Source organism: Natrix helvetica (genome assembly GCF_964273705.1).
Source record: "Natrix helvetica genome assembly, chromosome: 14".
In the NCBI taxonomy this organism is placed as follows: domain Eukaryota; kingdom Metazoa; phylum Chordata; class Lepidosauria; order Squamata; family Natricidae; genus Natrix; species Natrix helvetica.
The window spans coordinates 1,225,775-1,248,935 of record NC_138564.1 but is presented as its reverse complement, the minus strand read 5'-3'; the positions used below and the strand labels follow the sequence as shown (position 1 = coordinate 1,248,935).

At 53.2% G+C, this 23,161-nt stretch overlaps 2 protein-coding genes across 6 annotated transcripts in view; one reads left to right on the top strand and one right to left on the bottom strand.

The window, feature by feature from the left end:
- The window catches only part of RSPH14 (radial spoke head 14 homolog), a gene marked incomplete at its 5' end in the record, with an annotated part of 89,104 nt that extends 84,473 nt beyond the window's left edge, over nt 1-4,631 (bottom strand). Inside the window, one exon of the mRNA XM_081966772.1 lies at nt 4,433-4,631. Within this exon, the coding sequence (XP_081822898.1) occupies nt 4,433-4,631 (199 nt within the window). The remainder of the gene's footprint in view (nt 1-4,432) is intronic.
- Nucleotides 254-21,522, top strand: RAB36 (RAB36, member RAS oncogene family). 5 transcript variants are annotated; one of them, XM_081966777.1, is made up of 11 exons: nt 4,321-4,448; nt 7,581-7,653; nt 7,755-7,846; nt 10,469-10,534; nt 12,953-13,054; nt 14,992-15,056; nt 15,153-15,204; nt 19,038-19,119; nt 19,962-20,052; nt 20,362-20,481; nt 20,881-21,522. In XM_081966777.1, the coding sequence occupies exons 1-11, from the start codon at nt 4,441-4,443 to the stop codon at nt 20,940-20,942; spliced, it is 813 nt and encodes a 270-aa protein (XP_081822903.1). In that variant the 5' UTR covers nt 4,321-4,440; the 3' UTR covers nt 20,943-21,522. The 5 variants fall into 5 exon arrangements, with proteins under 5 accessions (XP_081822900.1, XP_081822901.1, XP_081822903.1 ...); XM_081966774.1 differs by lacking the exon at nt 4,321-4,448 and adding an exon at nt 254-626 and having other exon boundaries at nt 20,362-21,522; XM_081966775.1 differs by lacking the exon at nt 4,321-4,448 and adding an exon at nt 673-849 and having other exon boundaries at nt 20,362-21,522.
- Nucleotides 21,523-23,161: the final 1,639 nt, after the last annotated feature.

Here is a 23,161-nt window from a genome sequence, read left to right as displayed (position 1 = left end):
AGGGTGGGAGGGTTATGAGGGGCAGAGGCTACTGACCCTGCTGACTCATCACTGTTGATTGCCCAGCGAGTGAGACCAGGATTGCTCCCTGCTCACCTAGTTGAGGCACCTTTAGGAGATACATCAGCAGAGAGTTTGGGCAGGGAGGTCACAGCAAAGGATTTCTTAATTGTTTGTGTATGTTGGAGGGAAATGCTCATGTGACCGTAGGGACTGTGCCCTCTTTGTTTTCTTTCCTGAAGATCAAGAGGCTGACGGCACTCTCGAAGAGTAAACTGAAGGGACTAGAGGCAATACTGTCCACCCCATAGCCCTGATCCAGCTTCTGGGGGAAGAACTGGACCAGGGAACTGCGGCCGAAAGACCAAAGCACCTCAAGGCCTCCCAGAAGACAGAAGAGAGCCAAGTGAAGGGGATGGGGAGGCGGAGGCTCAGTAGTGATCGCAGGAGGCAACTGAACCAGGTGTCTGGGCCTCTGGATAAAGACCAGTTGCCACAAGCTACAAAGAATCTCTGGCCCTAAGAACCGAAAAGGACGCGTGGAGTTACTTTTGGAGAATTCCTTTATTGTTGTTTGCCTACAAACAGAACCTTCGCAGACGGGAGCGTTGTCTGCAACAACGAAGGTAGATATACTCCCTGAATTGCTAGGGAGAGCCTGATCTTGCTCTCTTCCTGCCCACCAGGCAGTCCAAGCGATGCTCTCCCTTGGCCCTCTGGGAAGGAGCCACTCCTGCCTGCCACTCCGGATGGCATTCCTCCACAGAGACCAAGCTCTGCAAAAGAGGCTACGGAAACCTAGTCCTGGCAGGATCTGCAGGAAGGAAGGAAGAGCCACCTCACCAAAAGGTCTGGAGTAGCACTCGAGTCTAGCAGTCAGGTGGTCTCTACGAGGGTGTGACTGTCAAGAGGGGGAGGGGGAGAGAGATAGTGCGGGGGAGGGAGAAGGAGAGATAGAGGGGAGGGAGAGGGGGGAGGAGGAGAGATATTATTTATTTATTTATTTATTTATTTATTTGATTTGTTAGCCGCTCCCTCTCCACAAGGGACTCGGGGCGGCGTACAATAAATAAAAGCACATATATATATTACACGGAGGAGGTAACAACCATTACAATACATAAAATAATAATAATGAGATTAGGAATTAAAATACCCCAGTTTAAAATTACTGATTTAAAACGACTGTCAGGAGGAATAAGATGGAATTATGGTTGAGCCAGGCCAGATAGTTGAAAAAGGTGGGTCTTGAGTTTTGAACGGAAGGAGCGGAGGTCGGTGGTAATCCTAATGTCGAGGGGGAGGTCATTCCAAAGGGCTGGGCCCATCACAGAGAAGGCCCTACTCCTGGGTGTCGCCCTCTGGCATTGTTTAGTGGACGGCACCCGGAGAAGTCCCTCTCTGTGAGAGCGGATTGGTCGTAGGGATGTATGGGGCAGGATGCGATCCCGCAGGTAGCTAGGTCCTGTGCCATGGACCGCTTTGAAGATGGTAATCAAAACCTTGAAACACACCCGATAGGCCACAGGAAGCCAATGCAGCTCGCGCAGGAGAGGTGTTATATGGGAGTATCTAGTACTCCCCATAATCACCCGCGCGGCCGCATTCTGGACCAACTGTAGTCTTCGAGTGCATCTCAAGGGAAGCCCCATGTAGAGAGCATTGCAGTAGTCTAGGCGGGACGTCACCAGCGCATGGGTGACTGTGCGTAAGGCATCCCGGTCCAATAGGGGGCACACCAGGCGAACCTGGTGGAACGCCCCCCTTGCCACGGCTGTTACATGGTCATCCATGGACAGCCGGGTATCCAGGAGGACGCCCAAATTGCGCGCCCGCTCCATGGGGGCCAGTTGCTCGCCCCCAATGGCCAGAGATGGAAGCAACTGGTTGAACCGCGGGGCCGGAACCCACAGCCACTCCGTCTTGGAGGGATTGAGTTTGAGTCTGTTGTCACCCATCCAGACCCGTACGGCTTCCAAACACCAGGACATCATTTTGACGGCCTCGTTGGGGTGGTTCGGGGTGGAAATGTACAGCTGCGTATCATCAGCGTACAGATGATATCCCACCCCAAAACCACGAATGATCTCGCCCAGCGGCTTCATATATGTGTTGAACAGGAGAGGCGAGAGGACCGACCCCTGTGGCACCCCACAAGTGAGGGGGCTCAGAGTCGACCTCTGCTCCCCTGCCAACACACGTTGCGTCCGGCCGGAGAGGTAGGAGCCGAACCACTGTAGAACAGTGCCCCTAACCCCCAGCCCCTCCAGCCGGTGCAAAAGGATACCATGGTCGATGGTATCAAAAGCCGCTGAGAGATCTAATAGGACCAGGACAGAGGAGCAACCCCTATCCCTGGCCCTCCAGAGATCATCAACCAACGCGACCAAGGTCGTCTCCGTGCTGTGCCCGGGTCGGAAGCCGGACTGGCGCGGGTCTAGATAATCAATCTTTTTCCTTCCGGTTCCGCCTCCCCGCAGCGGAGGGTAGCGCCAGGGAAGTCAAGTCGGAGAAGTGAGTGGTCTGACCATGACAGGGGAGTGATAACTAAATCCCCTATTCCCAGATCACTCATCCACTGGCCAGAGACAAAAACAAGGTCCAGCGTGTGGCCTCCCTCGTGCGTGGGGCCCTGAATTAATTGAGTCAGGTCCATGGCTGTCATGGAAGCCATGAACTCCCGAACCACCTCGGATGCTTCTCCCATCGACGGCAGGTTGAAGTCCCCCATCACTAAAAGTTTGGGGGTCTCAACCGCCACCGATGCGATCAGCTCGAGGAGTTCAGGCAGGGCCGCCGATGTATAGCGAGGAGCCAGGTATACTATCAGCAGGCCCAACTATCTCCCTGGGCCCCATCTCACGACAAGGGATTCACACCCGGATATCTGTGGCACAGTGAACTCTCTCGGCTCCAGGTCTTCCCGGATAATTACCGCTACCCCACCGCCCCTTCCCTGGGCCCGTGGCTGGTGGAATGCTCGATAACCTGGTGGGCACATTTCCACGAGGGGTAGACCTCCCTCATGGCCCAACCAGGTCTCTGTTATTCCTGCGAGGTCCGGCTCCCCCTCCATGATCAGATCATTGATGAGGGGAGCCTTGTTGACAACTGACCTCGCATTGCATAACAACAGCCTCAGGCCCTGGCTCTGTAGATCCTGACCACCTAGCATGCGGGGGTTGGTACAAGCGACCGGGTATGACCAATAGCCATGGTCTCCCAACCGACTACGAGTTCTTGATCTGTCCTCGCACCTACCCCTCCCCACGACCGTTGGTATGACGGAGCCCTGTGTTGGAATGCTATCTTCCCTCTCCTCCCCCACTCCGCTCCCTCCCCTCTCGACATTCGCCTGGCTCTACTTTCACTCCTGACCTGATTCACACACACCCCAGCCCTGGAACCCCTTAAAACTATTAAAAAACGATTGATTAAAAAAAACCCTTAATTTCCGCTTCCTCCACCTCTCTGGGTTAATAAACCCGTCCTCAAGGTGGGCCCTTGAAAGGGCTGAGGGCCATACCTGCGAGAGGGGGGACTCTCGCAGTAGCAGTAGGTCTGACCTTGTGTGTATTAAGTTCATACAGTTATCATACAGTTATCACAGGGGCGAGATTATTTTTGAGTGCTGTAGTTGGGATCATGGTTTGTCCGTAAGCCAGGCCTCCCTATAAAAGGGGTGAGCAAATGAGGTTGTCCTTACCCTGGATGAAAAGGGTAGGTTGTCCTTACCCTGGATGGAAAGGGTAGGTTGTCCTTACCCTGGATGGAAAGGGTAGGTTGTCCTTACCCTGGATGGAAAGGGTAGGTTGTCCTTACCCTGGATGGAAAGGGTAGGTTGGTGGGCTAGCCGACTAGCCAGATTGGTCTAAGGTGGATCTCGAGGTGGTATTGGAGCAGTTTGTAGCAGGATGTTAAGGGCAAAGCCATAGTCAGGGTAGTAGAAAAAATCGATGGAATTCATAGTTTTAGCATAGAGGGGAGAACTGGAGATGGAGGGGGAGAGAAGGGGGCACTGGGGGTGAATGCCAGGTCCTGCATTTTAGGAAGGACCCTGACAAAGTGGAGGTCCAGGAGGAGCAGTCTGAAAGGGGGAAGCTCCAGAGAGTCAGCTGGAGCCGACCCTGCAGGCAGACCCAGGAGCAGCCTCCTCCTGCAGGCGGGGGGGGGGAGGGGGGCTGCACTAGATGAGATCCCAGTTACAGGATTTCTTCCTTTTGACTCTCCACAGTCCTGCTCAGTCACCCGAGGGTCCCTTTAAGAGAGCGGGACTTCAACTCCCAGAATTCCCGGGGAGGCGCTCTGGGCTGCTGAGCTCTGGGAGTTGCAGTCCACGCCTCTTGAAGCGGCTCAGGCGAGACACGCGGGGCTGGACGGCCGCTGGGCACTCGGGGTTTTTTCCGCCCGCCGCCGCCAGGCTGCCGCTCACCCTGGCTGATGGCTTGGTAAGCGTTCTCCGGGTCGTGCACCAGGTCGCAGAGGGCCATCAGGGCCCGCTGCCGCGTCAGCAGCTCGGGGTCCTGCAGCTCCTCGTTGAGCTTGGGGAGGCCTCGGCGGCCGAAGGCCACGGGCGCCTTGGTGGGGTCGATGTCGGGGGGCAGCTGGGCCGAGATCCGCGGGTGCGCCATGCCGGAGTGGAGACCGCCGAGCCGCGCGCGCTGGGTTGCTAGGCGACGGGGACGCCGGGCGGGAAAGTACGCGCACGCGCCGGCTCCGGAGCGGGGCGGGGCCTTCCCGCGGGTCTGCGAGCGTTCGCCCGAGCGGCTTCGGGAAAGTTCGGCTTCCCTCGTCGCTGCGCCGAGCTCAGAGAGCTTTCCCCTCCGCTGACTCGCCCGACCCTGCCCCTCCCGGTCCTCCCCGCTGGGCCGGGGCGGGCGAGGGCGGCGTGGACCCCCGCCTGCGGCAAGGGCTGGTCCCCCCAATTCCTCCCCCCCTGGAAATAACGTCTCCCCTTGCACGACCCCAGCTGGGTGAAGAAGGGCCGATCCGAGCAGGTGGTTGGAAGACCGAAGCCAGGAGAGAGGCGCTTCGGTCCCCAGCCAAGCAGAGCAACTCCGTTGCCAGGAAGCGGGTTGGTTTCCTGGCTCACTTGGCTTCGGGAGCAGATCCTCCCCTGTGCAAACAAAGACGGGCAGCTCAGAGCCTGGTGCGCTTGCGGGAGGGGAGGGAGTGGCTGCCGGTCAGCCCCGCTCCCTCCCTCCCTCCCTTCTGGGCTGCTGTGAGTAGGAGATGAGTAACCCGGAGCTCCTGAGTCGGCCAAAGGCCTTTCGGCTCCCCACCTGCAGGAGAAAGGAGGTGCTGAGCCCAGCAGGATCAGCCCTCGGTTTCTTAAGGGAGAAGATTCCCCCGTGAGACTCAGCCGGATACAGGCAGGAAGACAGCGGTGGCTGGTCCCCTGTTTCTTGGCAGGCGGAATTGTGCCTATTTGGTTCTGACCATTGCATAGAACTGCTGGGCATCCTGAAAAGGAAGGAGGGGAACGATGGGCACAGAAGCAACGGAAGGATTGTGGCAGAAATTGTGGGGCTTGGCAGCTGCGAGAAATGCCCACACACCTGCAATCGTTGGGGGCTATGGGGAAAGAGGCAGAAGGGCTGTTTGGGGGAGGGGGGTTAAGCAAATATAGGCACCAGCAAGGGAATAAGAGTCTTAACTCTGACTGTTTCCAAAGGGAAATGGAGCCTTTTGTCAGGTGCAAAGAACCCAGCTGGTGGGAGTAGTTTCTTTATTGCTGCTTTTTACGAGAATCTCTGCTAGACTGACTGTGCTCTTGTCTTGGGAATAACCAGATAAGGGCTACAGGGATTTTACGAGGAGGGGGTAGGTTTGGGTCACTTTCTCCCCTGCAGGGATTCCAAATTAGCTAGCAGGGAGTCTACCCCGAGAGATGCAGTCAGAGTAGACAGGAGGCTTGCCTGATTTAAGGAGTGCAGGCCTCCAAGGCCAGAAGAAGGATGCCAGGGCACCTGAAGGGTTCCCAAGTGCCAGACAGCTGAGGAAGAGTGAATGTTGCTCCTCTCTTTACAAAAGGGAAGAAAGTGGAGCCAGGAGAGTACAGGCCAGTCAGCTGGGTGTATACTGTCCAATTGACAAGGTCCTCAGGCAGGTTATGGATGAGAAAAGGCCTTTGTCCCCCTCCCCTCTGGCTTGCTCCCCCTCCCCCAGAATTCTGTGTCCAGTTTTGGCACCACCATCTAAGCAGGATGATGACAAACCAGTGTGCTCAGAGGACAACTGTTGATGCATTGAAGGCTCTGGAGACCAACCAGGGCACGGAGGAGAAGGTGGGCAGAGATGGGATGGCGCTCTTCAGAAATCCAAAGGCTGCCCAAGAGCCAACAGTCTGCAATCAGTGGGAAGCAGATTGGGGTTAGGGCCCAGGGGACCTGCCTGCATCGCAGCCTCTTGAGATGTGTGAAATTTCTCTTCTCCAGAGGTCTCCAAGCATAGGAGGAAGGGACCATGGGGGTCTTCCAAACCAAGCAGTGGAGAGAGGAGACGACTCCAAGGTCACTTCCAATCCTATGCTGCATTTCCATAAGGGCCCTGGGAAGTCGCCTTCTCCAACGCCCCCCCCCCCCGGACAATCCTCGGACTGTCCCGGTTGTATGGCTGTGATTGAAACCAGCGACGGGCTTCGCGATTTTGCAGAGGAGACGCATGCAATTGGGGCGGACGGGGAGGCTTCTGCGCTCGGAGCCTCTCCTGGCACCGAAACTGATGGAGAAGGGGCGTTTTCGGGGCGGGGGGAAGGGAGGGAGGGGAGTTGGCCTCCCAGGGGCGTCGGGGAGGGGCCGAGCCTCTCCCGCCCTCCGGCGGTTGCCATGGCCACACGGCACTAGCGTCGGAGCCGCCCGCTGCCCGCCGAGGCCCTCGCGCCAACTCCGCCTGCAGCAGCGCCGCCGCCGCCGCCGCCGCCGCCCTGCTCGGGAGTCCGTGCGCGAGGGGGGCCGGGGCTGCGCGCTGCCCTTCGCCGCTTGCCGGGTGCGGGACTCGGAGGGAGGGCGCCGGACTCCCCGGGACGGAGCATTCGCGCCCGACGCCGGGTTGCTTCGGGTGACCGAGCGCGCGGAAAACCCGCCGCGGCCGTTCTGCTGGCCGAGCTCCGGAGGCTGGAGCACGCCGGCCGGGCGGCTGCTGGGAGGGACGGCCTGGGCGCTGTTACCACCGGGGGCAACCGAGGCACCTGCCTGGCCGCTCTTCCACCAAGCGCCGCTCCCGCAGCCTGGGGGGGGGGGTGTGGGGTGGCGGAGGAAGGCCCGAAGGCTGCGCCGACTGCGGGGCTCCGGGCAAGGGGAGAGGCGGGCCCTTCGCAGGGCGAGACGCTGCTGGCAACGGCGCGTCATCCGGGATCGGAGGCGGCGCGGCTTGGAAGGGCGGCCTCGGGCAGGGCGCTCGGGGGCTTCCGCCTCTTGTCCGGGGAAGCCCCGCCTGGGCCGAGGGCCGTGCCCGGGGGAGAGCCAGGCCAGGGCGCTGCAAAGCCCCCCCCCCCGTTCTCCGTCTCTCAGCTTTGTGCGCCCGCAGGGAGAGTTGAGGCTGGCAAAGGGCCCTCATCCTCTTTCTTTTGTGCCTGACAGCCCCTCCAGGTGGGCGATGAAGGCCCCCCTCCTGCCCGTCAGCAGAGACCGGAGGATCTCCGACTTCCCCAAGGTAAGCAAGAAATGCCCCTCCTGCCCCCCCTGTTGGAGGAAGGGGTGAGGGGCCCCTCTCAGCCGGGGCCTTCTAGTGATGCTGCTCCCCTCCACCTGCAGTGCTACACCCCCGAGGCCTGTCTGCAGCTCAGGGAGGACTTCCATCCCCAGGTGAGGGCGGTCTGTCAGCGGAGGAACCCGGGCACCCTTGGGTGAGTCTGCCTTCCATGGGCAGCAGCCTGTCGTTGATCTCTTCCATCTGCCTTACTTTCTCAGCGATGCTTCCCTGCTCTGGGCAAGATGCCCAAAAGTAGAGAAGAAGCAGCTCTTGGGGGGCTCTTTGCCCCCCTGGTATTTCTGTGAGGAAGATGCCTCTGGAATAGCAGGAAAGTCTCCTTCTTTTATCTGCTCTTCATAGCGTCCATCTCCTCTTCTCTTTATTGCTTCTTGCAAGCCACACTAGATGGGACACACCAGGTGGGTGCAACACCTTACATGCTACCAGGATGTTTAAACCATTGCTTGCCACAGGCTCTGAAATGTTTGCACATTCTGCTAAGCCAAGTCCAACCCGCTTCATGATTTGAAAGGATGTGAGCTAATAAAAGTGTTGCAGGCAACATCATCAACCAAGGAGGTGCTCTGCTTTGGAAGTCAGGCCTAGCAGTGGGTGCATTGCATTGAACCCCAAGAGATTGTTAGTGCCACCCCACCCTCTTTCGTTGCAGACTTTGCCAAACAAACCACCCAGGTTCATCCTGTTTTCCAATTTCTGCAGAACCAAAATAGAAAATGCTTTGGATTTGAAGGACAGGAGTAACCTTAGGAAAGCATCTCACTCTGGGTTTTTTAACAATGTATTTATTTAAATTGTCCGCCCAGCTCCAGGAGACTCTGATCAGCATACAAAACTGGAAAAGACATAAAAACAGTTAAAAATATTGAAAGAAGCCAACAGCCTGGGCTTACACACTCTAATAAATAACAAAATCCAGAAAACCAAACAGAAGCCATTACATCAACCCCAGGCCTGGGACCCAAAGCTTTCTGGAACCCCAGGAGAGAAGATACCGATATTGGGGGGGGGATCCTGTTCCAGAGAGTGGGGTCCCAACAGAGAAGGTGCCAGGCCTAGGTACCACGAGATGCCAGTGTTTAATGGGGGCACCTGTACTGGGCAGACTGAAGCAATTGGGGACAAGCAGCCTCTCAGGTATCCAGGCCTTTGATCACACTGGGATTTATAAGCCATAATCAGCATCTTGATTTGCCCTTGGAAGCCAACGGGCAGCCAACGCAGCCCGTGTAGCAGTGGTGGGCACACCAAAAAGCACCTGTTGCTGCTGGCACCACTGCATTTTGAATCACCGGAAGCTTCCGGGTGGTTTCATCCCCTGGTAGAACACATGGCAGTAATTGTGAGATGACCAGGGCCTGAGTGACTTTCGGAAGGGCCTCCTGATCGAAGAAATGGCGCACCTGGCACAGAAGATGAACCTGGGCAAGGGGACAGCTGACGGGAGAATCCTGGCAATCCTGCCCATGTCCAGGTTGCCATGATTGAGAAGAACGACATGAAAGGACAGCCATGGGTGTTGTTTTTCCTGTCATGGAAGGGAGAGGAGTTCTCCAGTCACAGGTTGTGGGGTAAAATGCGGGCCCAGCATTGTCCAAAGCTGGACTGCAATCTGGAGCCCGTTTCTTAAGACATCTTCCTTTTGACCACCTTCGCCTGGCAGAGGCTGCCTCTGGAAAGGCACTTGGGGTCCCCCGCTTGCCAAAGCTGGGAGGTTGTCCAGCACCCCATGCTTCATCACGGCCTGGAAGGATCCTCTGGCTGGGGTATTTTCAAGCTCCTCCTCTGTATGGGTTCTGGTGCTCCATGCCAGAATTGTAATGGTGGGCTGGGCTGGGAGGGGGAGTGTAGCTTCTCAGGGAACATGAGAAATTGAGGAGGAGAAACGAGGAGGAAGAAGTGATTGGGCAGGTAATTGTGGGATCCAGACATCGACTGAATCTTCTAGGACAGGGGTGTCCAAACTTGGCAACTTTAAGACTTGTGGACTTCAACTCCCAGAATTCCCCAGCTGGCTGGGGAATTCTGGGAGTTGAAGTCCACAAGTCTTAAAGTTGCCAAGTTTGGACACCCCTGTTCTAGGAGATCAATTATTATAAAACTCTCCCTCTGGAGAATATAGTCTAGTCACTGCATCCCTTAAGCTAGAGAGTCCCAGCAATATGCTGATTAAAATGTTGGACCAGTCAAGCCCCCCTCCTCCCCCCAGCCATGGGAGACCCCTGGGAGAGACTATGTGTCCTCCTCCCTCAGCCCAGCCTTCCTGGCACGTTTGCTAAGTGTAGGTTTGTTGAGTGAGAAGTAGGAGGAGATGGCAGGAAACGTAATTAATATGTAAAAGCAAATTCTGGCTCATATTTTGCCGGAGAGACATTTAAATAAATGCAAGATCTGTTCGTTTTGTGGAGACAAATCCATTTTGATTCACCTTGATGTCCTGATGTTGTCTTTGCTGCAGATCAGGAAGAGGGTCTCTACCTTTCTGAAGCCCATCCCCCCACACACACAGCCCCAGTTTGCTTTATGCTCAGATTGGAAAAGAATTGGGGGTGGGAGGAAGCAGAGGGATGCAAAACCCCATTGGAGCCTGAACTGCTTCAAGCTCAAGAGGAGGATGGGAGGCTCTTGATAGGGGAGGACAGTGCCGAGTTGGCTCAAGCCATGGAGAGCTCCAGATTTTGCATCCCTCTCTTTGAAAGCTCATTCACTCCGTGAAACCACCTGTTTTTTCCTAACAATGTGACAATGTGTCTTCCAGCCTCAAGATCTCCAAAGTGGTGGTGGTGGGAGACCTCTGCGTTGGAAAAACAAGCCTTATCAACAGGTATTATGATGCTTCCTTGTTGAAACCGTTCCATTTTCCAGCAGCAATTAAGGGCGGCTTCTGTGGGTTATTCTAAATTCACTGGCCATTTCTTGCAGGGATCTTTGAGTGCCATGCAGGTTGCTTTGGGCCCTTTCTAGGGTGGGTGAAGCCCCTGTTGCTTGGGAGCACTGGAGGCTGATGGAACCGCCAGGCCTCTGAGCCAGGCCATGGGCAGGGTGCAGAGGAAGATTCCTCCCTCCCCTCCCCTCCCCTCCCCTCCAAGAAGGCTGTGGATGGACCTGGAGCTCGAAAACTGGACTTAGGACATTTATCCCTGTTCCCAAAGCACAGATAATATTAGTTGTTGTATTGACAACAAAAAAACCCAGATAAAATTATATTTTGGTGTCACCCCTGCAATCCACCCCAATCAGTCCCACATATGCAGATCTCAATCAAACCATTTTGTTTAAGGACTGTGCTGGGTTAAATGTTATTTTCCGGTTCTGGCCACACAAAAGGTAAGTTGTTTTGACATGGGGATCCCAATGGGTCCTTCGTTTGGTCTATGGACCAAGGACCCTGTCTCTCACCCCCTTATACAGGCAACCATCCAATAGGAAGTGAGCCAGGTGTTCTCCCTCTGCTGCTCCGCAAACGCAGAGATGCTCATTGTAGGACCTAGAGTGGAATCTCCCCTATCTGAACATTGGGTCAAGCGGTTCAATTCTCACTCACGTAAATATCTCCCTAAGATGTTTTGGCAGTTGCAACTTCAAATAGCTGTCTACCTGAAAAGTAGGTTTGTATTTGCTCAGCCATTTCAAGTTACCCATCTTACTAAGGATAGCTATATCATTTTGTGCTTCTATATCCTTAATTCTTTGGGCAGCTCTTTTTTTAAGTTGTTCTCCTGTTACGCAAGAGACAGGAAGGCCATAGCTTCTTACCGAATTTGTTAGTTTGGTGATCCAGGAGATTTGAGATTGCAATTTTATTTGCTCTAGTAGACATAACTTGGGGAGTCTATCAGTCTCCATTTCATTGACTTTGTACCAGTAACTATATGCTCTAATTTTGGATAGCGCATGAATTGTATGAATTCCCAATTCAGCTCTAACTGCTGGAGCAGATGTTCTTGGATCTACACCCAAAATACATCTCAAGTGCTGGGACGGTGTTTGTTCTAGGACTGTGGTTGAGTATCGACCCCAAACTTCTGTGCCATACAAGAGCACGGGTAACCTTAGCTTTATAAATTAATGGGGCTGGGGAGCCTGGGTAAGTGTGGTTCTTTAGTTTAAGCAGTAAATTCAAACGGGCTTTAGCTCTAAATGTATTACGTTGACGATGGCAAGCCCAAGATCCGGTCTGTGAAAAAGTTATGCCTAAATATACAAAGGTGTTAACCTGTTCAATTGGTTCACCATCTAATTGCCACCTATGTCTCTGATGGTGTTTTCTAAGCACCATTATTTTTGATTCAGATTTACTGATGATTAGGGAGTTATCCTGGCAATAAGAGCTGAATCTTCTTAATAGCCTACATAATCCTACTAGTGTATATGATAGTAAAATCATATCATCAGCATAAAGCAAGCTCTTGCAGTAAGTATTTAGGATCATCGGCATGTCTACAATGGGATCCTTCATTAACCCTGGGCTTGATATATAAACTAAATAATAATCAGGCCAGGATACAACCTTGCCGTACCCCTTTACTTGTGTGAGTCCCGTTAGTCCAGAGCCCCATTAACCCCATACGGCACCCTCAAACAGTTACTGGTGTAAAGGGCTTTAATCAAAGCCAGGAATCTAAGTTCTACTTTAACGGGTCAATTTACTCCATAGGTCTTCTCTGTTTACCACATCAAATGCTGCTGTAAGGTCTATGAAAGCAGCAAAGTTGTTGTAGGCATCATAAAAATAACAAATGTGCTTATTTGAAATTTAACTCTTCTTGGGCCTTTCTCAAGCTCACACCGCTGAAATTTCAGAAGGAAAGTGCAGCGTATTTTCTGACCACCACATTTTATTTCAAAGCAGAAGCTTCCGTTCCCTTTATCAGATGTAGGGAGCGGTTAAATTCGTCCCTTTTCTCTGCCATTTTGTCTTCTTCCCACGCTGATCGGCTGGCCTCTGTGCTGAACTGTCTGTCTGAACTGGACTGTCTCCCAATGCGCACATAAAGGGACAATCGCAGCCTTTGGAAAGAACTTCCAAGATTTAACCCCAAAGGTGATTTTTCAAGAGGCAACTGGACTTCCTGGTTTTACTTTGAAGACGTTTCGCTTCGCATCCAAGAAGCTTCTTCAGTTCTTTGCCTCTTGAAAAAGCACCCTTGGGACAGCCATGACCGGGATGACTGAGAATCTCCATAGACTACCAAGACTTCAATGGGGTGCTGTTTTTTCCATAACCATTTTTCAATCGCAGGTTTTGTAAAGAGGCTTTTGACCGGGATTACAAGGCAACCATTGGGGTGGATTTCGAAATCGAGCGTTTTGAGATCGCTGGGCTGCCCTACAATCTTCAGATGTAAGTTGGAAAGCAGCCCCTGTCCCCATTTTCAGGTATAGGGAAGCTTCACTGGAATAACCTTAAAGCAGCATTTCTGATGGAAAAGGCCGTCTTGCGTTTCAGAATGCCTTCCTTTGAGGGAGTGTGCACACTAGACCCGATTTTACCTCTCTTTTTTTAATGTGGTGTTAAACAAGCCCATTGTTCGCTAGGGGGCATTTGTGCTGGGACGCCAGTTATTGGCAAAAACATCATCAATTGTGGCTACATGCCCCTGGGATGCTTCAAGCAGCTGTAAATGCAGGCCATTTGCTTAGTGCCCAAAATGTGGTCATATGACTGCTGAAGAGGGAGCTATTCAAACTCTGGAATTGGATCGTAAATACCTTTGGGGGGGGGTCTGTTGTAAATTGAGGACTATCTGTAACAGATTCTTGCAAGCCTGAGTGTGCCTGCCCCCTCACTCTTAGGGTGAGTCATGTCTGAGAAGCTTTCTCAAATTTGTTTCTGTCCCAATTCAGATTTCTTTTATCTGACTACTGCAGCTTTTCCTCCTGTCCCTCAAGGTTATTCCTTCTGCCTGCTAGAGACGCCCATTCAGACCTGTAAGCTCAGATCTGAAATCCCAAAGCCTTTGGTGAGGAGGGAGGCTCAAGAGTTTGGGGCCTATGTGGGCTTTCTTAGCTCAGCCTAAAAAGCTGCCTCGCTCCTTGGGCCCCATCGGAGCCCTCCAGGCAGAGCAATGGAGAGGGTTTCCCAACGGAAAGCCCCTCTGGAGAAGAAAAGCTCGTTCCAAGGGAGGCGATGTGCTTGTCCTGGCCTTGGGGCCTCTTCAATGGGCAGGCTCTCTTAGGGCTTTCAGCTGAACGTGCCAATGAGGACATTACTGGTTGACCATAACCGGTGACCCAGGATGGAAGCTGGCTGGCTGGGATGTCTTGGAGGGAGCTTCTTCATTCCAACCTTTACGGGAGAAATCGGAAACTCTGGCCAGGACTCCCAAGCCAAGATGGTTGTAGCCCCTGAGGGAGTTTCCTGGGAAGACTGTTGAGCAACGTCTGAATGCCAAGCAAAGCATCCCCATGGTCACGTGATTTACTTTCAGATGCTTGGCAACTGACTCAGGATGGCTGCAGGGTCACGTGACCCCCTCTTGCAACCTCCTGACAAGCAAAGTCCGGGGGAAACCCAGATTCACTTCACAACCTTGTTAACTCATTTAACAACTGCAGTGTTCACTTAATAAATGTGGCAAGAAAAGTTGTAAAATGAAGCAAAACTCACTTAACAAATTTCTCACTTAGCAACATAAATTCTAGGCTCAATTGTGGTTGTAAGTTGAGGACTTACAACTGCAGTTGTATCCCGCACTTGAGTATTCAAGTGGGGGATACAGCCAGACTGATTTTTATTCCATATCTACTGTATCTATGTATATATATATGTGTGTTGTATTTGTACTGATAAATAAATAAAGGGAGACTAGTATAGATCTATTTCGAGCTAATTAGCCCAGGTTCAAATCCCAGTAAGGGTATGGCTAGCTGATGAGAGCTAATTAGCTTGAAATAGATCTATACTAGTCTCCCTTTATTTATTTATCAGTACAAATACAACACAAATATAAAAAGGCAACATTAAAAATAAAAATATGGTTTTCTGCCTGCATGGTCTTCTGTGATGAGCCGAAGGACAGAAAGAGGGAGTAGTGAGCTTCCTCCCATATTTAGGCATACCAGGGGTTGTAACACAAATACACACACACACACACACACACATATATATTGTGTGTGTGTTTTGTGTTTCTCTGTGTGTGTGTATGTATGTTTTAATTTTGAAGAATGGGAGGAAGTTGTTCTTTGGGCTTCCTGCTTACTCTATACTTTAGCTCCATCAGTGGGAAAATTTAGGTCCCCTCGGAGCCCCCAGTGACTTTCTCCTTCCCTCCTGCCCAGATGGGATACGGCCGGCCAGGAGAAGTTCAAGTGCATCGCCTCCGCCTACTACAGAGGAGCGGAAGGTGAGCCCAGGGTGAAGAGACCCTCCTTCTTTGCCCCCTCCCCCACCGGTGGCTCAGGTGCTGCTCAAACCTTGCACAATCTTATTTTCTTGGCAGTGATTGTCACAGTTTTCGACTTGGCTGACATCCAGACTTTGGATCACACCAAGTAAGTCTCTCCGGTTTTCCCTTGTGACTGACTGGCTTTGCCTACCCCACTGAGCCACGAATGATGGGACCACGTTTACTGGCTGAAGAAGATCTGCCTGCTTTTACACAAAGCCAAAGTCGAGCAAGCCCTCTTACAATTCAGGTCATTCCTGCTGCAGCAGATTCTGCCACCTGTAAGAATTTTTCCAACCATCGTTTGGCCCAAATAATACCATGGTGGGAGACGTCAGTGATGTGGGGTGGGCATACTGGGAGTCCGTGGTGGGTGGAGAAATAGCCTATTAGTGTCTCATCATGAAGCATTAAGTTTACCAGGGTGTTTAAAGGACCCGATCCTGCATACCCACACACACACGCAACGGAAAGGCCTTTAAGCTGGCCTGTGCCATTTCTGTAACAGTCAAACTCGTCACCACTTGGAATTTGAAATCATGGCTCCTCAGGTGAGAGCCTTTGCCTCAGAAAAAACCCCAGGCGAGTTAAATATTAATTTGCATGCGGAGAAGGGGCACGGGTGCATTAAACTATGTGAGGGAGATGGCTCCACCCTGCCTGCCAAGGAGGGAGGCACCGTTTTCTTCCTGCTGTGTGGAATCAAGCTGGGCAGGTCTTCCTAAAGGGCCCGGGAGGAGGAGGAGGCAACGAGGGAGGCTGAAGGCTTGGCTGGTCCTGATGCCCTTATGCCAGTTGACTCCGAAGCGCCTCTGCAGGCTGCGCGTGAGAGGAGGGCACAGCCATTCTGGGTCTGACAGGCGGCTTCCCTCCAGCGTTGCCTCCGCTCGGCTCCTTCAGGCTCCGGGGTCCTTTGGCTGGTGTGGTTTCACCCCGGCTCTTTCCAGAGGGAGGATCAGCTGACTAACCAGCCTGGGTGGGCAGGGGGCCCGTACGGGAGGGGCATGGCACAGGGAGCGTCTTGTTTGCTGAGCAGGAGAACAGATGGTGCGCCTTCCGTGCCTCTGCCCTCTGCCTCTCCTCCTCTTTCCCGGATCACTCGGGGCATCACTGGATGGGTTTGCCGGTTCAAAGGAGCAACGGTGCAAACATGGGCAGATGGCCGCCCGCCCCCTGATTAGCTTTGCAGAGAGAAAAACAGGCTGAATGCTGAGAGGCAGAAGGCAGGGATCTACTCATTTATTTAAAACGTTGCTCTAGCTCCCCCCTGCTTAGAACAGACTCTGGGTGGTTCCCAATCAAGAATTAAAGCAAAACAAGTTAAAAGAATATATAATGTACTGTTAGAAAGAGACTCAGAAAGTGAATTGGTATGATTAAATGGGCTCAGAACTTTGGTGAAGTGGTTATGTTGGAAACGTGGGAAAAAATATGGGTTCAGAATGTTAAATTTACACAGTCACAGAATTTAAGGGAGAATTTTTATAAAATGTTTTACAGATGGTATTTAGATCCTAAAAAATTATCATGCATGTACCCAAATGTTCAACCAAAATGTTGGAGATGCGGGTGTCTAGATGCTACCTTTTTTCATGTATGGTGGACTTGTAACAAGGTGAAAGCTTTTTGGATAAAAATATGGTGGGTTATGCAGAATGTATTTAAGAAAAGAATACAATTCACTCCGCAAATGTTTTTATTGGGTATAGCTAAGGATTTCACCAAAGGGGAAACAAAATTGGTCTTGCATATGGTCACAGCAGCTAGGTTGTTGATTGCGCAACATTGGAAAAAAGATTTTTTACCGACAATTGATCAATGGATTCAGAAGGTGGCGGGGTTCGCTGAAATGGCAAAAATTTCAGCTTTCTTAAAAGCTCAGAAACAGGAGGATTACACACAGGAATGGGCAAAATGGATTGATTATATACAGAATAAATACCAGACTAGGAGTTATTATGTAGCCTTTAGGTAAGAATGTTTAGACCGATAGATGATCAGAGTAAATAGTATATGGGATGTTTGGAATTGTTAGAGTGGTATACAGCGGAAGTCAGGGGGGTGGGTTTGTGTGGGAGGTGGGGGAGGGTTAGGGTGGAGGGTGGGGCAATATATATGTATGAATAAATTAGAAGATGGGACTAATGAAACATTGTTAGGCTAGGAGAAATTTATATTAAGAGTTATAGATGTTAAATTAGCTTAGAAAATGATCAATGTGTTATTATTAATTTAAGAGAAATTTATATTGTGTTTGTTGGGAGGAGAGGGGTTACGAGTAATCTATTTTAAGATGGGGGGAGGGGAGGGGGCAAAGTATTTGGTATAATATTTGAAAGTGAATTTTGGTGGGGGGGTTGGGGGGGTATAGCATTTGTATGAGATTTATATTGTATGGCGGGGGGGTGAAAAGGGGGGAAAAATTGTTTGTACAAAACTCTTTTAATAATAATAAAAAAAAAGAATTAAAGCAACATAAAATAATATTAAAAGCCACAAACACCGACGAAAGAAACCAGGCACCGTGTCAAGCTGCCAACCTGCAGTCACCCCCATCCCACCGTCGGGGGAAAGGGGGGGAAGGCCGGGAGGGAAGAAGCCTGCCTGGTTTCAGGGAAAGGGGCAGCGGCTACCACGGAGAAGGCGGGCTTCCTACCTCCCATAAAATGGCTATATTGTGGTGAGAGGACCAGGGCCGTTCCCACCTTATTTGATCTGGCACGATGGGTAGATGTCTTAAGGCCGTGATGGCGAACCTATGGCAGACGTTTTTGAGGACATGCAAGGACACGCAACTGATTTCGGCCTTGATTTTCTGCCGTTTTTCGCCCTTCAGGAGGCTTCAGGAAGAGGCTGCCCGGAAGCCTCTGGAGGGCAAAAAACAACTCAATGCACAAACCGGAAGTTTGGGAACTAAATTCTGGTTTGCACGTTGGGTTGTTTTTCGCCCTCCAGAGGCTTCCGGGCAGCCTCTTCCTGAAGCCTTTGGAGGGAGAAAAATGGCCCAATGGACAACCTGCAAGTCTGTTCCTGAACGTCCGGGTTGCGTGTTGGGCCGTTCTTTGCCTTCCGGAGGTTTCAGGAGTTCCCTGGAGCCTCCGGAGGGTGAAAAACAGGCCAACACACAAACTGGAAGTCCGAAAATGGGCCGTTTCTGGCCTTCAGGGGGCCTTGAGGGGGGGGAGGCATTTTTGCCCTCCCCAGGTTCCTAGAAAGCCTCAGGAGCCTGGGGAGAGTGAAAAACGGACCTTCTGGTCTGTCCAGAAGTTGGCAAGCAGGCCTTTTTCGGCCTCCCCAGGCTCCTAGAAAGGGTCCTGGGGAGCCTGGGGAGGGTGAAAAACGTGTCCACTGTGCCATCACGTGCCAAAAGCAGGGGCAGTGCAGGGGGTTGCATACACATGCATGGGGGGGAGTGCAGGCACATAGAAGTATGGGTGTGGGCACACACACGCATGTCCCTGTCCGCCCCCCCCCGCACTTTTGGCACGTGATGGCACAAAGCTTAGCGCTCCCTGTCCTCGGGGAAGGCCGTTTTGGAACTGGTGAGCAGCATCTTGAATTGCACCTGGAAAGAGACTGGGAGGCAGGGCAGGTCATGCACGGGGGGGCGGGGGGGCTTCACTCTTTGTGCTGCTGTGTTCTGCACCAGCTGAGGATTGTGAATGATTTCCAAAGGCCGCCCATCACAGTGACCCACACAGGAGGGGGCCCAGGTCCCTCTGGCAAAGAGGCTCTTTCTTTACTGCCCTTCCAGAGCAGAGAAGCAGGTGGAGGCTGCCCATTGCAGCAGGACAGGGGGAGGCATCTTTGGGGCTGGGCTGGCAGAAAAAGGCCTCTGCAGGGGGACTTTCTGGCCCAAGCCAGGACTGATACAGGTGTGTCTCCTCAGCGTGTCAGGTGATCTCTCCCTGGCTCACCTGTCCTCTTCTCCCTCTCCAGGCGGTGGCTGGAGGATGCCCTGCGGGAGAATCACCCCGGCTCCAGCTTTGTTTTTCTGGTGGGAACTAAGAAGGATCTGCTGGTGAGCCTGAAGGAATCTCCCTCTCCCTCCCCTCTGCCAGAAGAGACCAAGGGCATCAAGGCAGCAGCCAAAAAAAACAGGCGGAACTTCCATCCCCCGATTCTGTAGACAGGTGTTAGAGACCCTGGTGGGGTTACTGCCTAGAGTCCTGTTATTTTGGCATGGGGGCAGTTTATTTGATGGATCAAGAAGATGCACTGGGCGCCCTTGTGAAGCGATTGAGGGGAGGGTGGCGCCTTTGCTGCCCCCCACCGCAAAACGCCTGTCCCCTCCCTCTGCCCTGGGCTTCCCTTCCTCCTTTCTCTAGGGAAGCGGCTGCGTCTGCCCAGGAAGCTCATTTGGTTTTTCTTGGAAAGGAAGGGGTGCCAGGGGTGAGGCTGGGGCTTCCCCTCTGGAATCTCTTTCGTGCAGACCAGGCCAGAAGGGCAGGGGGTATATGGAGGAGCCCAGCCTGTCTGCCACCCCTCCCCCCACCACACCCCTTTGTGTGCTGCCCCCCCCCCCTTTCCCAAGCCTTGTAGGGACTGCTGGGCTGGCTGTGTGGCCCGATGCCACGTCCCTCCCTTGCGGCATTCAGGCCTGGCCCAGCCGCCTCTGGACAAGGGCAGCCGCTCAGCCCCAAGAGTCCTCCTATGCCAGGCTGGGGAAATTTGGCTGCAGTCAATTCTGCTCCCTCTAGATCTCCTTTGGAGGCCTTCCAAGCTCACTGCCCCACCCTCCTCCTGCAACTGGAGATTTCCCCACGCCCCCCTCATGGCCTGGGAAGAGGGCAGCGGAGAGGCAGGCATTTCGTTGGGGGTGGGCAGCATCTCATTCCCCCTCTGTGGCTCTTTCCATTTCAGTCCAACGCCGAGAGTGAGCGGATGGAGCGGGACGCCGTCCGTCTGGCCAATGAGATGCAGGCAGAGTATTGGTCCGTCTCGGCCAAAACAGGTCAGTGGAGGCCCAGGAAGGTAGCACAGCAGATCAGGGAGGGAATGGACCCCCCCTCGCCTCCCCCCAGCACTGTCTGGAAGGAGCCGCTGGGCCCCGAGTGTCGCCCACCCAGCTTTGGTGCCCAGGCGGCTTCCTCGCATGCAAGGGAGGTCTCGGACCACAAGACCCATGTGCATTTGCTCTCCCAGCAAGCGGCCGTGTTTGCCCCTTCTCTGACTAGAGGAGCAACAGCTAGCCAATATATCTGCTTGCCGGGTTTTAAGGCTTTGGGGGGGGGGGTTCTTCCCCTTCCTCCTCTTTCTTCAGGGGAAAACGTCAAGGACTTCTTTTTCCGGCTGGCTGCCTTGGCCTTTGAGAGGTCTGTGCTAATGGAGCTGGAGAAGAGCTGCAACCGGCTGCTGCCAATCGGCCCAGGAGACCTCATCAGTACGTGGGCCCAACTCCCCCCTCCCCCTCCTCAGGAAAGCAGTCAGAGGGGCTCTTTCCTTCTACAGCGGCGTTTCTCAGCCTTGGCTCCTTGGAGACGGGGGGGGGGATTTCAACCCTCTGGATTCCCCAAGATGCTGAGTTGACCCCCAGCCGTCTTCAAGCGGCCACGGCTGAGAATGAGGCAGAGGGGGGCTCTAGGGGGATCCAGTGGGGGGGCTTCTTCTGCTTGAGCCCAGGGAAGGGCAGCATTGGCAGCCACTCTGGTTCAACTCTTCCGAGGGAGCGGAGGGGACATCCAAGCCCATCCCGGAAAAGACAAATACAATAGCTGGCATTTGGGGGTGGGAGGAGAGGAAACCTGTGAAGCCCCTTCCCTCCCTTGGTCTCCTCTTGCAGGGATAGAAGAAAATGCGGCGTCTGCACACGGATCTCGTCCATCCAACCTGAACTGCTGCTAAGGGCTCCCAGGGGACCCACTGCACTGCAGGCTGCCCCCATCACTCTTGGACAAGGAGGGAATCGCTGACCTCGGAGGAGCCAGCCCCCACCTCCACTGCTCCCAAAGCCTCTCTGAGCCATGGAGGCTCACCTGAGGACAGGACCAGTCTTTCTGTGGGAGGGCCCGGTTTCCTCTCCCTGGAAGCTCTTGTTACCTGGAGATGGGACGGACAGACGGACCAGGTTGGCTGACTGGGCCAATTCAGGGCAACAGCCCCAAACCAGCTGATTCTTCCTGGCAGCCACAAATTCCACTTGAACTGGACATCTAGTTAAACCTTAACCACGAAATGGCTGTTAAAACCGGCAGGAGGGATTTGTACTTCAGAGGGGGAGATCTGGAGTGAGAAAAGATCTGGGTGAGCCCTGACTGTCTCCGGCTTCGGGCCCGTCTAGTGGCCTCTGGGCACCAGAGCGTCTTGCTGTGACTTCATTGCCTGAATTACTTGTGAGTGTTGCTTGGAACGACTGCCAGGGCGGCCCCTGGAAAACGGAGCTTTCTTTTCATGCCCTTTGTAGAATTAAAGGCTCTGCCGGGGGGACCAGAATTCTGTGCTGCGCTATTTCCCCACCACTCAGTAAGACCTTAGCAGCAGTTGGTGAAGCCCACCAGCCGTGGCCCTTAGACTTATATATATATATGCCGCTTCACAGTCCTTTCCAGCCCTCGCCACGCCTCTTGCCTCCAAATCTGGCTCATTTTACAACCTCGGGAGGACGGAAGGCTGGGTCAACCTTGAGTCAGAGAGACTCCAACTGCCAAACTACTGGCAGCCGGCAGTCAGCAGAAGTAGCCTGCAGTGCTGCACTCTGACCACTGTGCCACCAGAGAGCTGGGTTCAAGATGCCAGTTCTCACACTTTTGCTTCAGGGAGACCCCTCGGCTAGTGGTGGAGACGCATGTCCAGCATCACAGAGGAACTCTGAAGGAGAAAGAAATTTTCACAACTGCCCCCCCCCTGCCCCGCCCGTGGACATTATCTGCAGCACCCAGTAACCTTGCTGCATCCTATGCCAGGCATGGCAATGCCCTCCCTGGTTGAAGGGAAAATCTACCCATCCCACGCAAGCGAACATTTCCTGCTGCCAAATGATGCCCTGTGGGAAATGGCTTCATTTGCAGAGATTTTCCTTCGGGCTATAATTGTTTCACCACACAGCAGCTTTTAGTAGTATAGGTAGTCCTTGACCTACACCCACGGTTGAGCCAAAATTTTCTGTTGCTAAGTGAGACAGTCACTTTTGCCCCTTGCCAGTTGTTAAGTGAGCCACTGCAGTTGCTAAGTGGGTAACACAGTTGTTAAGTGAATCTGGCTTCCCCACTGACTTTTGCTTATCAGGTGGTTGCAAAAGGGGATCACGTGACCCAGGGACACCGCGACAACCGTCATAAGTATGAACCAGCGGCCAGTGTTGGAATTTTGTTTACATGACTGTGGGGATCTGCGACCATCATAAGTGTGAAAAATAAGTCACTTTTCAGTGCTATTGCAACTTCAAACTGTCACTAAACGAAGGGTTGTAAGTCGAGGACCTGCACTGATGATGCCCAAGAAGCTAATGACACAAGCAGGCCTTTCGTTAGCCTTTCGGGACATGCACGGCCTCTGAATCCCTTCAAATAACATGTCAAGAGCCAAATAATTTTGGAGGCTTTTAGGCACGTGGGGAAAGAAAGCCCTCTAACGGGTAAGGTGCCCCCCATGCTCCCTGCACCCAGGAGGCTGGCAACCTGTGGGCCCCGGCCATTCGCTGTGGAAGCTTCTGGCTAGAAGAAGCCCCTGGCTCTCCCCCATCGGTTGCCAGCTGCCAATTGGCCAGCAGAGAGAGATGCTTTGGGAAGCAGGTGGTGGGCCATGCAATGCACGGGGGGGGGGGCACACTCTTCCAACCACAGATCTGCTTTGTCTGGAGATGCTTTTCTGCAGCCTGTCTGTCACTCCTTCAGCAGACAGACCGAAAACGTTGCTGCCTCTGGAGCTGATCTGAGGCGCCCCTGATCAGGCGCTGCTGACATCTTCCCCACACCATTCCCAGCATCGCAGGGCAAGCGTGCGCTGGGTGGGGCTGCTGCTGCTTTTTAGGCAGAAAGGAGCCAGGCCGTTCCTGCCTGTGAACCGCCCGAGAGCCCAGTGGCAGGGGTGGCACAGCTTTGACAAAGGATTCGGGGTACAAAATC